We start from the raw sequence: 14,549 nt of genomic DNA, 5'->3' as shown, positions 1-14,549 counted from the left end.
CCGCCGGCCCAGGGCAGTGAGAGGCTTAGCACCCGGGCCAGCAGCTGTGGAGGTTGCACCAGGTCCCCCAGCAGTGCCTGCCCGCTGGCGCTGCACTCAAATTCTGGCTGGGCCTTAGCTGCCTCCCGGAGGGGCAGGACTCGGGACCTACAGTGCACCATGTCTGAGCTCCTCCCCCTGCGGTGGGCCTGAGCCTCTCCGACGGGCGCTACTCTGTGGAGCCGGGTCCCATCAACAGCCCAAGGACTGAGGCGTGCAGCTCCCCCTGCAGCCTGGGTGCAGAATCCACTGGGTGAAGCCAGCTGGGTTCCTGAACCGGATGGGGACTTGGAGAACTTTTATATCTAGCCAGAGGATTGTATGTGCACCAATCAGCACTCTGTGTCTAGCTCAGGGTTTGTAAATACACCAATCAGCACTCTGTGTCTAGCTCAGGGTTTGTGAATACACCATTTGGTACTCTGTATCTAGCTAACCTAGTAGAGACTTGGAGGACTAGCACTCTGTGACTCTGTGTCTAGCTCAAGGATTGCAAATGCCCCAGTCAGCACTCTGTGTCTAGCTCAAGGTTTGTAAATATACCAATTGGTACTCTGTATCTAGCTAACACTCTGTGACTCCGTCTAGTTCAAGGATTGTAAACGCACTAATCAGCACTCGGTCAAAACGGACCAATCAGCTCTCTGTAAAATAGACCAATCTCTCTGTAAAATGGACCAATCAGCAGGATGTGGGTGGGGCCAGATAAGGGAATAAAAGCAGGCTGCCCAAGCCAGCAGTGGCAACCGGCTCTGATCCTCTTTCACACTGTGGAAGCTTTGTTCTTTTACTGTTTGCAGTAAGTCTTGCTGTTGTTCACTCCTTGGGTCCACGCTGTTTTTATGAGCTGTAACACTCGCTACGACGGTCTGCAGGTTCACTCTTGAAGCCAGCGAGACCACGAACCCACTGGGAAAAACAAACAACTCCAGACGCCCTGCCTTTAAGAGCTGTAACACTCATCATGAAGGTTTGCAGCTTCACTGCTGACAGTGAGACCATGAACCCACCAGAAGGAAGAAGCTCCAGACCCATCTGAATATCTGAAGGAACAAACCCCGGACACAGCATCTTTAAGAACGGTAACAGTCACTGCGAGGGTCCGCAGCTTCATTGTTGAAGTCAGTGAGACCAAGAACCCACCAATTCCGCACACATAATGGCTAAGACTTTGGCCTCTGACTCTCGTAAGCGTGTGATGCTACCAGTATCTATCTTGGGTTAATGTAGAGATTGTGAGTTTATTCATGTAAAGTGCTTGTTAGCACAATGCCAGACTCAGAATATATGCTCAGTATTCAGTAGCTATTAACTTCCATTTTTGAAAAATGCTTAGATTAGTTTCTCCAAGATTTCTCTGATGTGGTTTACCTGCTGTCACTGAGAGATTGTGCCTTCATTGACTGGAGAGATCACGTGGAAATACATGCACACTCAACCTGGGAGCAACTTATCTGATCATTTATATAGATAATTGACATGGTTCATTTACTCAGCACAGTGGCTGGAACATAGAAAATACTTAATAAAATTTCCTGTTATCAATAATTATTTTGTCTTAGTTATTCCAAAGAAGAATTGTAGAACAGTGGACCTGAAGACAGTGGTATTGAGAGGTGACAATGTGCTAGCAGTCCTCCCTCTCCGCGCCGCCGCGCCTCTGCATCCACTCTGGCGGCACTTGAGGAGCCCTGCAGCCTGTCACTGCACTGTGGGAGCTCCTTTCTGGGCTGGCCGAGGCCAGAGCTGGCTCCCTCTGCTTGCGGGGAGCTGTGGAGGGAGAGGCGCGGGTGGGAACCGGGTCTGCGCCCTGTGCTCACAGGACAGCATGGGCTCCGGCGGGCGCGGGCTCAGCGGGCGCCGCACTCGGAGGGGCTGGTTGGGGCCGCCGGCCTAGGGCAGTGAGGGGCTTAGCACCCGGGCCACCAGCTGCGGAAGTTGCACTGGGTCCCCTAGCACTGCCTGGCTCGCATGCACTGCGCTGGAATTCTCGCTTGGGCGCCTTCCCGCCGGGCAGTGATCGAGACCTGCAGCCCGCCATGCCCAAGCCACCCCCTCCACAATGGTCTCCCGCGAGGCCCGAGACTCTCTGAGGGGCGCCGCCCCCGCTCCGTTCCTGGTCCCATCAACCGCCCAAGGGCTGAGGAGTGCAGGCGTGGCTGGGGACTGGCAGGGCAGCTCCACCTGCATCCCCCGTGTGGGATCCACTGGGTGAAGTCATTTGGGCTCCTGAGTATAGTGAGAACCTTTATGTCTAGCTAAGGAATTGTAAACGCACCAATCAGCACTCTTATGTATAGCTCAGGGTTTGTACATACACCAATGAGTACTCCATACCTAGCTAACCTAGTGGGGATTTGGAGAACTTTTCTGTCTAGTGCTCTGTCAAAATGGACTAATCAGCTCTCTGTAAAATGGACCAATCAGCTCTCTGTAAAACAGACCAATCAGCAGGATGTGGGTGGGGCCAGATAAGGCAATAAAAGCAGGCTGGCCTAGCCAACCAGCCCAATCCGCTTGGGTCCCATTCCAGCCTGTGGCGATGGTGGTCTTTCGGTCTTTGCAGTAAGTCTTGCTGCTGCTCACTCTGTGGGTCCACCTGGTATTTAAGAGCTGTAATGCTCACCGCAAAGATCTGTAGCTTCACTCTTTCACCACGAACCCATCAGAAGGAAAAAACTGTGGATACATCTGAACATCTGAAGGAACAAACGCTGTAGCTTCACTCCTTCACCACGAACCCACCAGAAGGAAGAAACTGTGGATACATCTGAACATCTGAAGGAACAAACTCCGGACTACTATCTTTTAAGAACGTTGTAACACTCACCGCGAGGGCCCGTGGCTTCATTCTTAAAGTCAGTGAGACCAATTAACCCACCAATTCTGGACACAGTATGGCAATATGAAGTAGGATCAGCAGAAAGTGAGGTTTTTTTGTTTTTGTATTTGTTTTTTGAGATGGAGTCTTGCTCTGTCGCCAAGGCTGGAGTGTAGTGGCACGATCTCAGCTCACTGCAACCTCTGCCTCCTGGGTTCAAGCAATTCTCCTGCCTCAGTCTCCTGAGTATCTAGGATTACAGGGGCATGACATCACGTCCAGCTCATTCTTTGTGTTTTTAGTAGAGATGGGGTTTCATCATGTTAGCCAGGATGGTCTCAATCTCCTGACCTCGGCCTCTGAAAGTGCTGGGATTACAGGTGTGAGCCACCACACCCAGCCCTTTTTTCTTTTTCTTTTTTTTGAGACAGAGTCTTGCTCTGTCACCCAGGCTGGAGTGCACTGGCGCCATCTTGGCTCACCTCCTGGGTTTAAGTAATTATGCTTCACCTCCTGGGTTTAAGCAATTATGCTTCAGCGTCCCGAGTAGCTGGGATTACAGGCATGTGTCACCATGCCTGGCTAATTTTTGTATTTTTAGTAGAGATGGGATTTCACCATGTTGGCAAGGCTGGTCTCGAAGCCCTGACCTCATGTGATCCAGCCTCCTTAGCCTCCCAAAGTGCTAGGATTACAGGTGTGAGCCGCCTTACCTGACCAGGAAGTGAATTCTAGTGCTAACTTTTTTTTTTTTTTTTTTTTTTTTTGAGCCTGAGTCTTGCTCTGTCACCCAGGCTGGAGTGCAGTGGTGCGATGGCTCACTGCAATCTCCACCTTCCAGGTTCAAGCAATTCTCCTGCCTCAGCCTCCCAAGAAGCTGGGATTACAGGCACCCACCATCATGACCAGCTAATTTTTGTATTTTTAGTAGAGATGTGGTTTCACCATGTTGACCAGTCTGGTCTACAACTCCAGGCGTGAGCCACTGTGCGCGGCCCACAGTGCTAGTTTTTAAAAAGATCCTTGACTCACAAAGGTTCATCAGTCACTCTTGATATTTGATGGAATGCTATATATTTGTGTCTTTTGCTGATAACTGACAATAATTTTCTGTTGTTGGCTGAGTATGGTGGCTTACATCTGTAATCCTAACACTTTGGGAGGCTGAGGCAGGTGATTCACTTGAGGCCAGGAGTTAAGAGACCAGCCTGGCCAACATGGCGAAACCCTGTCTCTACTAAAATTTGAAAAATTAGTTGGGCGTGGTGGTGCACGCCTGTAATCCCAACTTCTTGGGAGGCTGAGGTATGAGAATTGCTTAAACACGGGAGGTGGCGGTTGCAGTGAGCCAAGATCAGACCACTGCACTCCAGCCTGGGTGACAGAGTAAAGACTGTCTCAAAAATGAATAAAGAAAAAGAATTGTTCTCAAGGGTTTTCAGTGAAACAGCTTGAGAGGGTCTGGGGCTTGTACCAACCGTGCAAGCATGAAATTTCTTTGAGAACTCATGTATTTTACTTTTTTTTAAATGCAAATTTTATATCTTAATTTATACTGCAAAATGAACTTTGAACCTAATGATACCTAACCAAAATGGAAGGGGAGCCTGAAATGGTGGAGGGAGCATAGGCTTGGGAATCACACAGCACTGGCATCCTAGAGCCAGTGGTATGGACAAGTCATTTCTGTGAATCTCAATTTCTCCATCTGTAAAATGGGCGAAAATTCCCACTTGGGGTTATTGTCAGAATTAAATTAAGAACATAAGTGCCTTCTCTGTGCCAGACACTGTACAAGGTGCATGGGATGCATAAATTATTAAGACATGGACCCTACCTTCAAGGAGTTGGCTTCAGTAAATCACCTAACATGGTACCTGGTATAGCAGGTGCTCAATAAATATTTTGTTGAATTAATCAATAGATAAATGAATAGTAGATACTCAACAGATGTTAATTTCTTCCCAATTTTTCCCTACCTATCTCATCTTTTGACTCTGAGAAATCATATATTTTCTTTCTAAAATATTTTAAATTTTGAATTAATTTTATACTTAAAAGTTACAAAAACGTACAAAGAGTTCTCTTATATCCCCCACTCCGCTTCCCCAATGTGAGCATCTTATATAACCATAATACAGTGATCAGGAACAGGAAATTAACATTTGTACAATATCATTAACCAAATCTTAGAATTTATTGGAAAGTCATCAGTTTTCCCACTAATGTCCCTTTTCTGTTGCCTGGTCCTATCCATGATCACACAGTGCATTTAGTATTTATTTGTTCTTAATCCTCAGTCTGTAACAGCTCCTCGGTCTTTCCTTATCTTTCATGATTTTGACTCTTTTGAAGAGTACCATGATAGGCAGAATTCCAAGATGATCCTTAAGGTTTCCACCGCTGAATGTACATACCTTGTATACACTCTGAGTACAGGCAGAACCTGTGAATGTGATGGCATATCACTCCTGTGATAACATTACTTGTCAGTTGACTTAGCTTATCAAAAGAGAGATTATCTGGATAGGCCTTGTCTAATCAGGTGAGCCCTTTAAAATAATCAGGCCCTTTTATTTTTTCAAAAAAAAAAAAAAAACAAGAAAAAACTACCTTTCCCTAATCAAGCCTCCAGATGTGAATGTAGCTGGCCCACACCTTGATTTCAGACCCGGAGCAGAGCATAGTTAGAATATGCTAGACTCCAGACCCATAGAAACTGTGAGATATTAGATGGCAGTTGTTTTAAGCTGCTAAGTTTACAGTGATTTATTATGCAGCAATAGAAAACTAATACAAATAATAATATAAATCAATTATTTGTAGAATGTCCCTCAGTATGTGTTTGATGTTTTCTCATGTTTGGAATGAGGTTATATATGCTTGACGAGAATGAACAAAAATGATGTGTTCTTCCCAGTACATCATATCAAGGGATTCATTTTGTCTGTTGTCTATATGTCTTATTACTGGTGATATTTCCCTTGATCATGTAGTTAAATTGGTGTCTTCCAGGTTTTCCCCACTGTAAAGTTTTTGTAGTTGATATATCTTGCAGCAAGTACTTTTTTTTTTTTTTTTTTTTTGACACGAAGTCTCACTCTGTTGCCCAGGCTGGAGTGCAGTGGTGCGATCTTGGCTCACTGCAACCTCCACCCCACCGGGTTCAAGCAATTCTCCTGCCTCAGCCTCTCGAGTAGCTGGGATTACAGGCGCCTGCCAACACGCTCGGCTAATTTTTGTATTTTTAGTAGATACAGGGTTTCACCATCTTGGCCAGGCTTGTCTTGAACTCCTGACCTTGTGATCCACCTGCCTCAGCCTCCCAAAGTGCTGTAATTACAGGCGTGAGCCACTGCGCCCAGCCGCAGGAACTACTTTTGAGACTATATAAATTCTGTTTCTCCTCCTTGTCACCCACTAATTTTAGTATCATTTATGGATCTTACCTGAAATGTTTATTTTTATTTATTTATTTTTTTTAGAGACAGAGTCTTGCTGTGTCACCCAGGCTAGAGTGCTGCGGTGCGATCAAGGCTCACTGCAGCCTTGACCGCCTGGGCTTAAGCAGTCCCTCCACCTCAGCCTCCCAAGTAGCTGGGACAACAGGTGTGTGCCACCCTGCCCAGCTAATTTTTTTATTTTATATTTTTGTATAGACAGGGTCTCACTTTGTCACCCAGGCTGGTCTCGAACTCCTGGCCTTGAGTGATCCTCCCTCTACTGCCTTGGCCTTCCAAAATGCTGGGATTACAGGCATGAGTTACTACATGAGTCACTGTGCCCAGCCTGAAATTTTTATTACTCCAATGTTTACCTAGTGGTAATTCTCTATTTATCTCTTTCTTCTCCATTTATTGATTGAACTTCCACTGTAAGAAAGAGTTGCCTTGGATTGGGCACGGTGGCTCAAGCCTATAATCCCAGCACTTTGGGAGGCCGAGGCAGGCGGATCACGAGGTCAGGAGATCAAGACCATCCTGGCTAACATGGTGAAGCCCCATCTCTACTAAAAATACAAAAAATTAGCTGGGCGTGGTGGCGGGTGCCTGTAGTCCCAGCTACTTGGGAGGCTGAGGCTGGAGAATGGCGTGAACCTGGGAGGCGGAGCTTGCAGTGAGCCGAGATCACGCCACTGCACTCCAGCCTGGGCGACAGAGCAAGACTCCGTCTCAAAAAAAAAGAAAGAACTGCCTCTTCCCTCATTCCTCCCCTATTTATCTATTTATTTATTTGATTATTTATATCATGTTTGTTTTACTCTGTGGATCAAAACCCCATACGGCCATTACTTTTCAGTTAAATCGTTCCCACTTAAGTCATTATGAACTCCTTCACACTGGCTCCTGTGTTCTTTTCCCAAGCCTGCATCTGGTTTTGAGCCTTTCCTGACTTCCTGGCACATAAGATGTTGACACATTTTGGATTTTCTCTGCCCAGTCCTAAAAACAACCATTCTCCAAGGGTAACTGGTTTCTGGTTTATTGGAGAATGCTGTTTACATCTGGGTGTTAGGTGTGTTCAGTTTTTAGGGTGTAATTGCTTCTAGACCCTCCCAGAGGCTAGGTAATATATGTAATACACGAACCCATACATGCTTACATATTTATATTTCTGTATTGATCTGTCTGTATCCATTTTTAAAAACCATGAGTTTTATGGCTGGGCATGGTGGCTCTAACCTGTAATCCTAGCACTTTGGGAGGCCGAGACAGGCAGATCACTTGAGGTCAGGAGTTTGTGACCAGCCTGGCCAACATGGCAAAACCACATGGTCAATAACCAATTGAGACCAATCAGGCTGGTTCGAGACCAGCCTGGCCAACATGGTGAAACCCTGTCTCTACTAAAAATACAAAAGTTACCTGGGTGGTGATACATCCCTGTAATCCCAGCTACTCAGGAGGCTGAGGCAGGAGAATCACTTGAACCTGGGAGACGGAGGTTGCAGTGACCTAGATCGCGCCACTGCATTCCAGCCTGGGTGACAGAGCAAGACTCCGTCTCAAAAATAAATAAATAAAGTAAAAATAAAATTAAAGCCGTGAGTTTATGCTGATACATCTGAATCCAATTCAATACCACAAGGTTCATTTTAGCTTTCTTTTTTCCCTATTTATAACTTCTTTCTCAAACAGTGAAAAGCCCAGTTACTCTTTACTTATTTGTTTAAAAATGTATGCATATGTTGTTGTTTTGTTTTTCTGGAAAAGTTTTTTCCCAGAAACTTATTAAAATGTGTAGTACCAAATGGCCTACAGCTCCATGCCAGAGGTAGCTGACCACAGGAACTGCATTGATTCTTCACTTTCTGCCTCCTCCTAAACCCCATTTAGATATCCCCCAGTTATCTTATTACAAACTAAAACTGGAGTTTTCTGTCTCCCAACCTAACAGAAGCTTAGGGCCAAGGTGGGGTAATTGGAACCTGATATAAATTCTTGCTTTCTGAGCAGACCAAAAGGAAGCCATCCTGAGTTGAAATCTGTTAAAATGTGACGTAAGACTTTTTTGTGTGTTTGTTTTTTGAGATGGAGGCTCGCCCTGTTACCCAGGTTGGAGTGCAATGGCGTAATCTTGGCTCACTGCAACCTCTGCCTCCTGGGTTCAAGCTATTCTCCTGCCTCAGCTTCCCGAGTAGCTGGGATTATAGGCACGTACCACCACGCCCGGCTGATTTTTTGTATCTTTGGTAGAGGGGGTTTCACCATGTTGCCCAGGCTGGTCTTGAATTCCTGACCTCAAGTGATCCTCCCACCTCAGCCTCCCAAAGTGCTGGGATTATAGGCGTGAGCCACTGTGCCTGGCCCTGGATTGGTTATTGACCATATGGAATTCACTCTGAGTCCCAGCTGATTCTAATGGGTGGGGTTTTTTTGTTTGTTTTTAATTTTATTTCTTTTTTCTTTTTTCTGGAGACAGGGTCTCACTCTGTTGCCTAGACTGAAGTGCAGTAGCGTGGGGATCCTCCTGCCACAGCCTCCTGAGTAGCTAGAACTACATAGGTGTACACCCCCATGCCTGGCTAATTTTGTATTTTTTGCAGAGACTGAGATCTCACTATGTTGCCCAGGCTGGTCTCAAACTCCTGCCCCAAGTGTTGGGATTACAGGCACGTGAGCAAGCACACACGACCCTGATGGGTGTTTCCATACTTCTCACTACATCCCCCACTCAGAGATTGATAATTTAAGTTTTTCTGTATCCCTACCAAATACTGATAGTAATTAAACCCTTCCTTGAACCCCTTGCAGATGGTATCTGTGAAAATCAAATGAGAGAATCAATGGGGAAGTGCTTTGAAAGTTATACATTGCTAAGTAAACTGAAGGGCCCTGGGATGTGTCTTCAATGAGAGGGTTTGAACTCTGCATCTGGTAATGGGAGCTTTCAGAGACTGATATTCCTGCTGTGACCACCCTAAGTTGGGAGGCAGAAATGTTTCAAGAATACAGGGAAAGTGAAGTTGCTATAGTGAATGAGGTGGTTAACAAAATAGTATGTACTGAAAATCTCTCAAAACAGAAAGGTCAAAATGCTTTCATTATTGAGTGCTTTAAAAATGGTTTGTTTTGTTTTTTGAGATGGAGTCTCGGTCTGTCACCCAGGCTGGAGTGCAGTGGCACGGTCTGGGCTCACTGCAAGCTCCACCTCCCGAGTTCACGCCATTCTCCTGCCTCAGTCTCCCAAGTAGCTGGGACTACAGGCGCCCGCCGCCGCGCCCGGCTAATTTTTTGTGTTTTTTAGTAGAGACGGGGTTTCACCGTGTTAGCCAGGATGGTCTCGATCTCCTGACCTCGTGATCCACCCGCCTCGGCCTCCCAAAGTGCTGGGATTACAGGCGTGAGCCACCGCGCCAGGCCTTAAAAATGCTTTAAAAATAGTTATTCAAGGCCAGGCACGGTGGCTCACACCTGTAATCCCAGCACTTTGGGAGGCAAAGGCGGGTGGATCATCAGAGGTTGGGAGTTTGGAGACCAGCCTGACTAACATGGAGAAATCCCGTCTCTACTAAAAATACAAAAGAAATTAGCCAGGTGTGGTGGCGCATGCCTGTAATCCCAGCTACTCAGGAGGCTGAGGCAGGAAAAACGCTTTAACCTGGGAGGTGGAGGTTGCAGTGAGCCGAGATCGCACCATTGCACTCCAGCCTGGGCAACGAACAAAACTCCATCTCAAAAAAAAAAAAAAAAAAAAGTTATTAAAGCCAGGCGCAGTGGCTCATGCCTGTAATCCCAGCACTTTAGAAGGCTGAGGCAGGAGGACTGCTTGAGCCCAGGAGTTCAGACCAGGCTGGGCATCATAGCAAGACCTAGTCTCTACCCAAGTAATAATAATAACAAAAAATTAGCCAGGCACAGTGGTGCCAGCTGTGGTCCCAGCTATGGTCCCAGCTATTCAGAAGGCTGAGGTGATGGGATGATCCCTTGAGCCCAGGAGGTTGAGGCTGCAGTGGCAACTGTACTCCAGCCTGTGTAACAGAGTGAGACCCTGTCTCAAAAAAACCCCAGAATAATAGTCGTTCATTCATTCCTGTCTTACTAAGGGATGTGGAAATGAGAAGTTCAGTATTTGCCTGGAGGAAGTGTAGAATACACAGAGCAGAGAATACAATCATAGCTACAATTTCTTTTATTTATTTATTTATTTATTTATTTATTTATTTATTTATTTTTTTGAGACGGAGTCTCGCTCTGCCGCCCAGGCTGGAGTGCAGTGGCCAGATCTCAGCTCACTGCAAGCTCCGCCTCCCGAGTTCACGCCATTCTCCTGCCTCAGCCTCCCGAGTAGCTGGGGCTACAGGCACCCGCCACCTCGCCCGGCTAGTTTTTTGTATTTTTTAGTAGAGACGGGGTTTCACCGTGTCAGCCAGGATGGTCTCGATCTCCTGACCTCGTGATCCGCCCGCCTAGGCCTCCCAAAGTGCTGGGATTACAGGCTTGAGCCACCGCGCCCGGCCGCTACCATTTCTTAAAGACCTACTGTGAGCCAGGGACAGTGTTAGGGGCTTCCTACGTATTATCTTATTTAATACGAGCAATCATCTTGAAGGTAGGAATTATCTTCAACAATAATGAGGAATTAACTACCAGAGAGGTAAAGGGAGTTTATCCAAGGTCACGCATGTAAATGCAAGAGTCAAAATTAAAATCCACGTCTGCCTGAATGCCAAAGCTCATATACTCTCCCACACTAATAAGGTGAGAGTAATCCATTCACTGAAAAAAATATTTGAGTGCCTCGGGCCGGGCGCAGTGGCTCACGCCTGTAATTTCAGCACTTTGGGAGGCCAAGGCGAGCGGATCACGAGGTCAGGAGATCAAGATCATCCTGCCCAACATGATGAAACCCTGTGTCTACTAAAATACAAAAATTAGCTGGGCGTGGTGGCGAGCGCCCAGCTACTCGAGAGGCTTAGGCAGGAGAATCGCTTGAACCCAGGAGGCGGAGGCTACAGTGAGCCGAGATCGCGCCACTGCACTCCAGCCTGGCGACAGAGCGAGACTCCGTCTCAAAACAAAACAAACAAAATACATATATATTATATTGTGGGCCGGGCGCGGTGGCTCACGCCTCTAATTCCAGCACTTTGGGAAGCAGAGGCGGGCGGATAGCCTGAGATTAGGAGTTAAGAGACCAGCCTGGCCAACGTGGTGAAACTCCGTTTCCACTAAAAATACAAAAATTAACTGGGCGTGGTGGCGGGCGCCTGTAATCCCAGCTACTCCGGAGGCTGAGGTAGGAGAACTGCTTCAACACAGGAGACGAAGGTTGTAGTGAGCAGATATCGCGCCACCGCACTTCAGTCTGTGCGACAGAGCGAGACTCGTCTCAAAAAAAAAAAAATTGTGTCGTGTGCTTCAACTAAACTAGGAAAGAAATCGTGGGATTCTAATCTTTAGCTCTAATCGCCACGCCCCTTCACCCGAACTCTATTTCCCAACATGCCCCGGGTTCCTATAAGTCTGCAGTCATTGTGACGTAGTCCCACAGCCTTCTGGGAAGCGTATTTTATTTGTTCTCCAGCTGGGAAAAGGCTTAGGGCTGTGGACTACCCCTCCCGTGAGGTAGTGCGCAACTCCACCCTGTTCGCGGCGTCTTCGAACGCGCCGCGGCAGCCATGTTAGACGTGGCCACCACAGGGGCCGGCACCGCGGGGTTATCGAAGCAGCTGTCACGATGCTGGGGTCCCTGGTGTTGAGGAGAAAAGCACTGGCGCCACGGCTACTCCTCCGGCTGCTCAGGTCCCCAACGCTCCGGGGCCATGGAGGTGCTTCCGGCCCGAATGTGACCACTGGGAGTCTCGGGGAGCCGCAGTGGCTGAGGGCAGCCGCCGGGGGGCGCCCTGGAACATCGCCGGCCTTGTTCTCCGGACGCGGGGCAGCCACCTGGGGGCGCCAGGGAGGACGCTTCGATACCAAATGCCTCGCGGCTGCCACTTGGGGACGCCTTCTTGGCCCCGAAGAAACACTTCCAGGACAGGACAGCTGGAACGGGGTCCCCAACAGGGCCGGACTGAGCATGTGGGCCCTGGCCACAGCGCTGGTTGTTCATTGCTACAGCAAGAGTCCGTCCAACAAGGGTGATTATGAGATCTGGATCTGAGGAAGGGAGAGGCGGGAAGATTGTCCTAACTTCGTATCTTAGAAGGGTGGGAGGTACTTACAGGTTTAGATCTTTAGAGCCTAAGTCTTGGAGGGACTCAGACATCATCTGGTTACAGGGGCAGGGTGTTGCCCTAGAGACCTCATCACCTCAGAGTTGTATAATCTCCTATCATAGATCCGCCTCCCCTCTCTGGGCATGATTTTATCCATCTGTACAATGGGGATCTTGGACTAAACATCTAATATTACAGCATGGTCCCCTTATGTTTCTCATATTCTGCGTGGTCCAATTCCTCCTTCCTGAGATCTCCAGGAAACGGAAACTATGGGGTGTTTTAAGGGCAACTTCTAGATGGTTTAGAGAAGTTGCCAGACTGCCCCCCGCCAACCCCCGTCACCAAACGTGCCAGAGTCAGGAAGAACCTGACTCGGTTTTAATGCCACCTTGACCTTTATTTATTTATTTATTTATTTATTTATTTATTTTTGAGATGGAGTCTCTCTCTGTCGCCAGGCTGGAGTGCAGTGGCGCGATCTCAGCTCACTGCAACCTCTGCCTCCCGGGTTCAAGCTATTCTCCCGCCTCAGCCTCCCGAGTATCTGGGACTACAGGCGTGCGCCACCATGCCCAGCTAATTTTTGTGTTTTTAGCTGTTGGTCAGGATGGTCTCGATCTCTTGACCTCGTGATCCACCTGTCTCGGCCTGCTGAAGTGCTGGGATTACAGGTGTGAGCCACCGCTCCTGGCCAATTTATTTATATAGTGAAAGATAATTTCTTAACATTTTTACAGTACTGTTATTTTGATTCCTTTTGGAGTTAAGCGGCCTGAGTCTGTCAGTGTCAGGATTTTGCTATGTCTGGTCTCACATGCTGTTAGGTGATCTTGCCATGTGGGATAGTTGGTAGGAGAAGGAAGGTGGATTCCTGGAGGCCCAAGGGCAACTGCTGGGGGACTGGCTGATCCTGATTAGCATCTCATCTGGATCCATGAAGCTAAGCAGCAGCTGAGAGAGTGGACAGAGAGCCAGACCTATGACCTATGTGAATCCAGCCATTCAGGTTCTTAGTCATTCATCAAGAAGACAGACTGAGGCATGGTGTCCATAGATTCCGTGCACCCCAAGCTCTGAGAATTTGGAGCAAGAATGGGGGAGTGGGGAGTGCCTTGACTTCCATTCGTTTGATGTGGCCAGTTGTAAAGGAAGGACTTTGGTCTGGGAGAGACAACACTGGGGATCTTGTTTTGGTTCTGTGTCTAACTCTCATTGTGAATTTGGACTTTTGCGTCTCCTCAGTGGTTTTCTGTTTCCTCATCTACAAAATGAGGGTGTTGACATAGACGCTAAGGGCATCTAGCTTAGGCATGCTGTAATCCTGTAACTTCCAGCATTTTTGGGGGTACCCACTGTGCGTCTAGTTTTAGGCTAGGTGTGTGGAAAGTCCTAACTTAACACAAAATCAGTCAAGGGGATAGTGCAGGCAGTTGGAATGTAGGGCTGGCGAGTGGTGCTGTGTGTTGTTGGGGGATCAGAGGGCCAGTAGGGTCAGGAAAGCCTTCCTGAAGTGTTGGAGACCCCAGAGGATGGGAAATTCGAACTTGAGTTCTGAAGGATGAAGTAGAAATGAAAAGGAGAGTGACTTTGTGAGCCCCATGAGAGCAGGAAATGTATCTTCTCTTTTGTTTTTTCAGGTTATACCAGCAACTTTCCCTAATACCTAGACATCATTTGTCCATCACAGTGTCTGGAACTTAGTAGGTGCTCAGTAAATGTGTGAGACTTGGATTATATTCCATACAAAGGCTTCAGGGAATGGAAATTAGAGTTTCAGGGCACCATGGTGTGAGCAGGGGCTTTCTGAGTGGCCAGCTTGGTTGGAAGATAAGGTCTTTGGAATGAGATGAGAGCAGATGGAGTGGGGCTTGGATGCCAGTCAGGGGTGGGGTGGGTGAGGGTGTTGGAATTTCTTCTGTAGGCAGTGAAGAGTCATGGAAGGTTCATGAGCAGGGAATGTTCTGAGTCCAGTGTATTTGGTGAGGTCTTGCCTAAGAAGTTCCTGGGGGTTCCAAACTGGACTTT

At 47.6% G+C, this 14,549-nt stretch overlaps 1 protein-coding gene across 6 annotated transcripts in view; it reads left to right on the top strand.

The window, feature by feature from the left end:
• Window positions 1–11,986: 11,986 nt before the first annotated feature.
• CLPB (ClpB family mitochondrial disaggregase) overlaps window positions 11,987–14,549 on the top strand; it is a 149,751-nt gene continuing 147,188 nt past the window's right edge. For 5 of the 6 annotated variants that reach the window (XM_015115134.3, XM_015115132.3, XM_015115133.3 and 2 more), the window contains exon 1: window positions 11,987–12,443. In XM_015115134.3, coding sequence (XP_014970620.1) covers window positions 12,041–12,443 — 403 coding nt within the window. In that variant the 5' untranslated portion in view covers window positions 11,987–12,040. 6 annotated transcript variants of the gene reach the window in all.

The sequence above is a fragment of the Macaca mulatta genome, chromosome 14, assembly GCF_049350105.2.
Source record: "Macaca mulatta isolate MMU2019108-1 chromosome 14, T2T-MMU8v2.0, whole genome shotgun sequence".
Classification (NCBI taxonomy): Eukaryota; Metazoa; Chordata; class Mammalia; order Primates; family Cercopithecidae; genus Macaca; species Macaca mulatta.
This window is presented reverse-complemented; position numbering and strand designations above follow the sequence as displayed.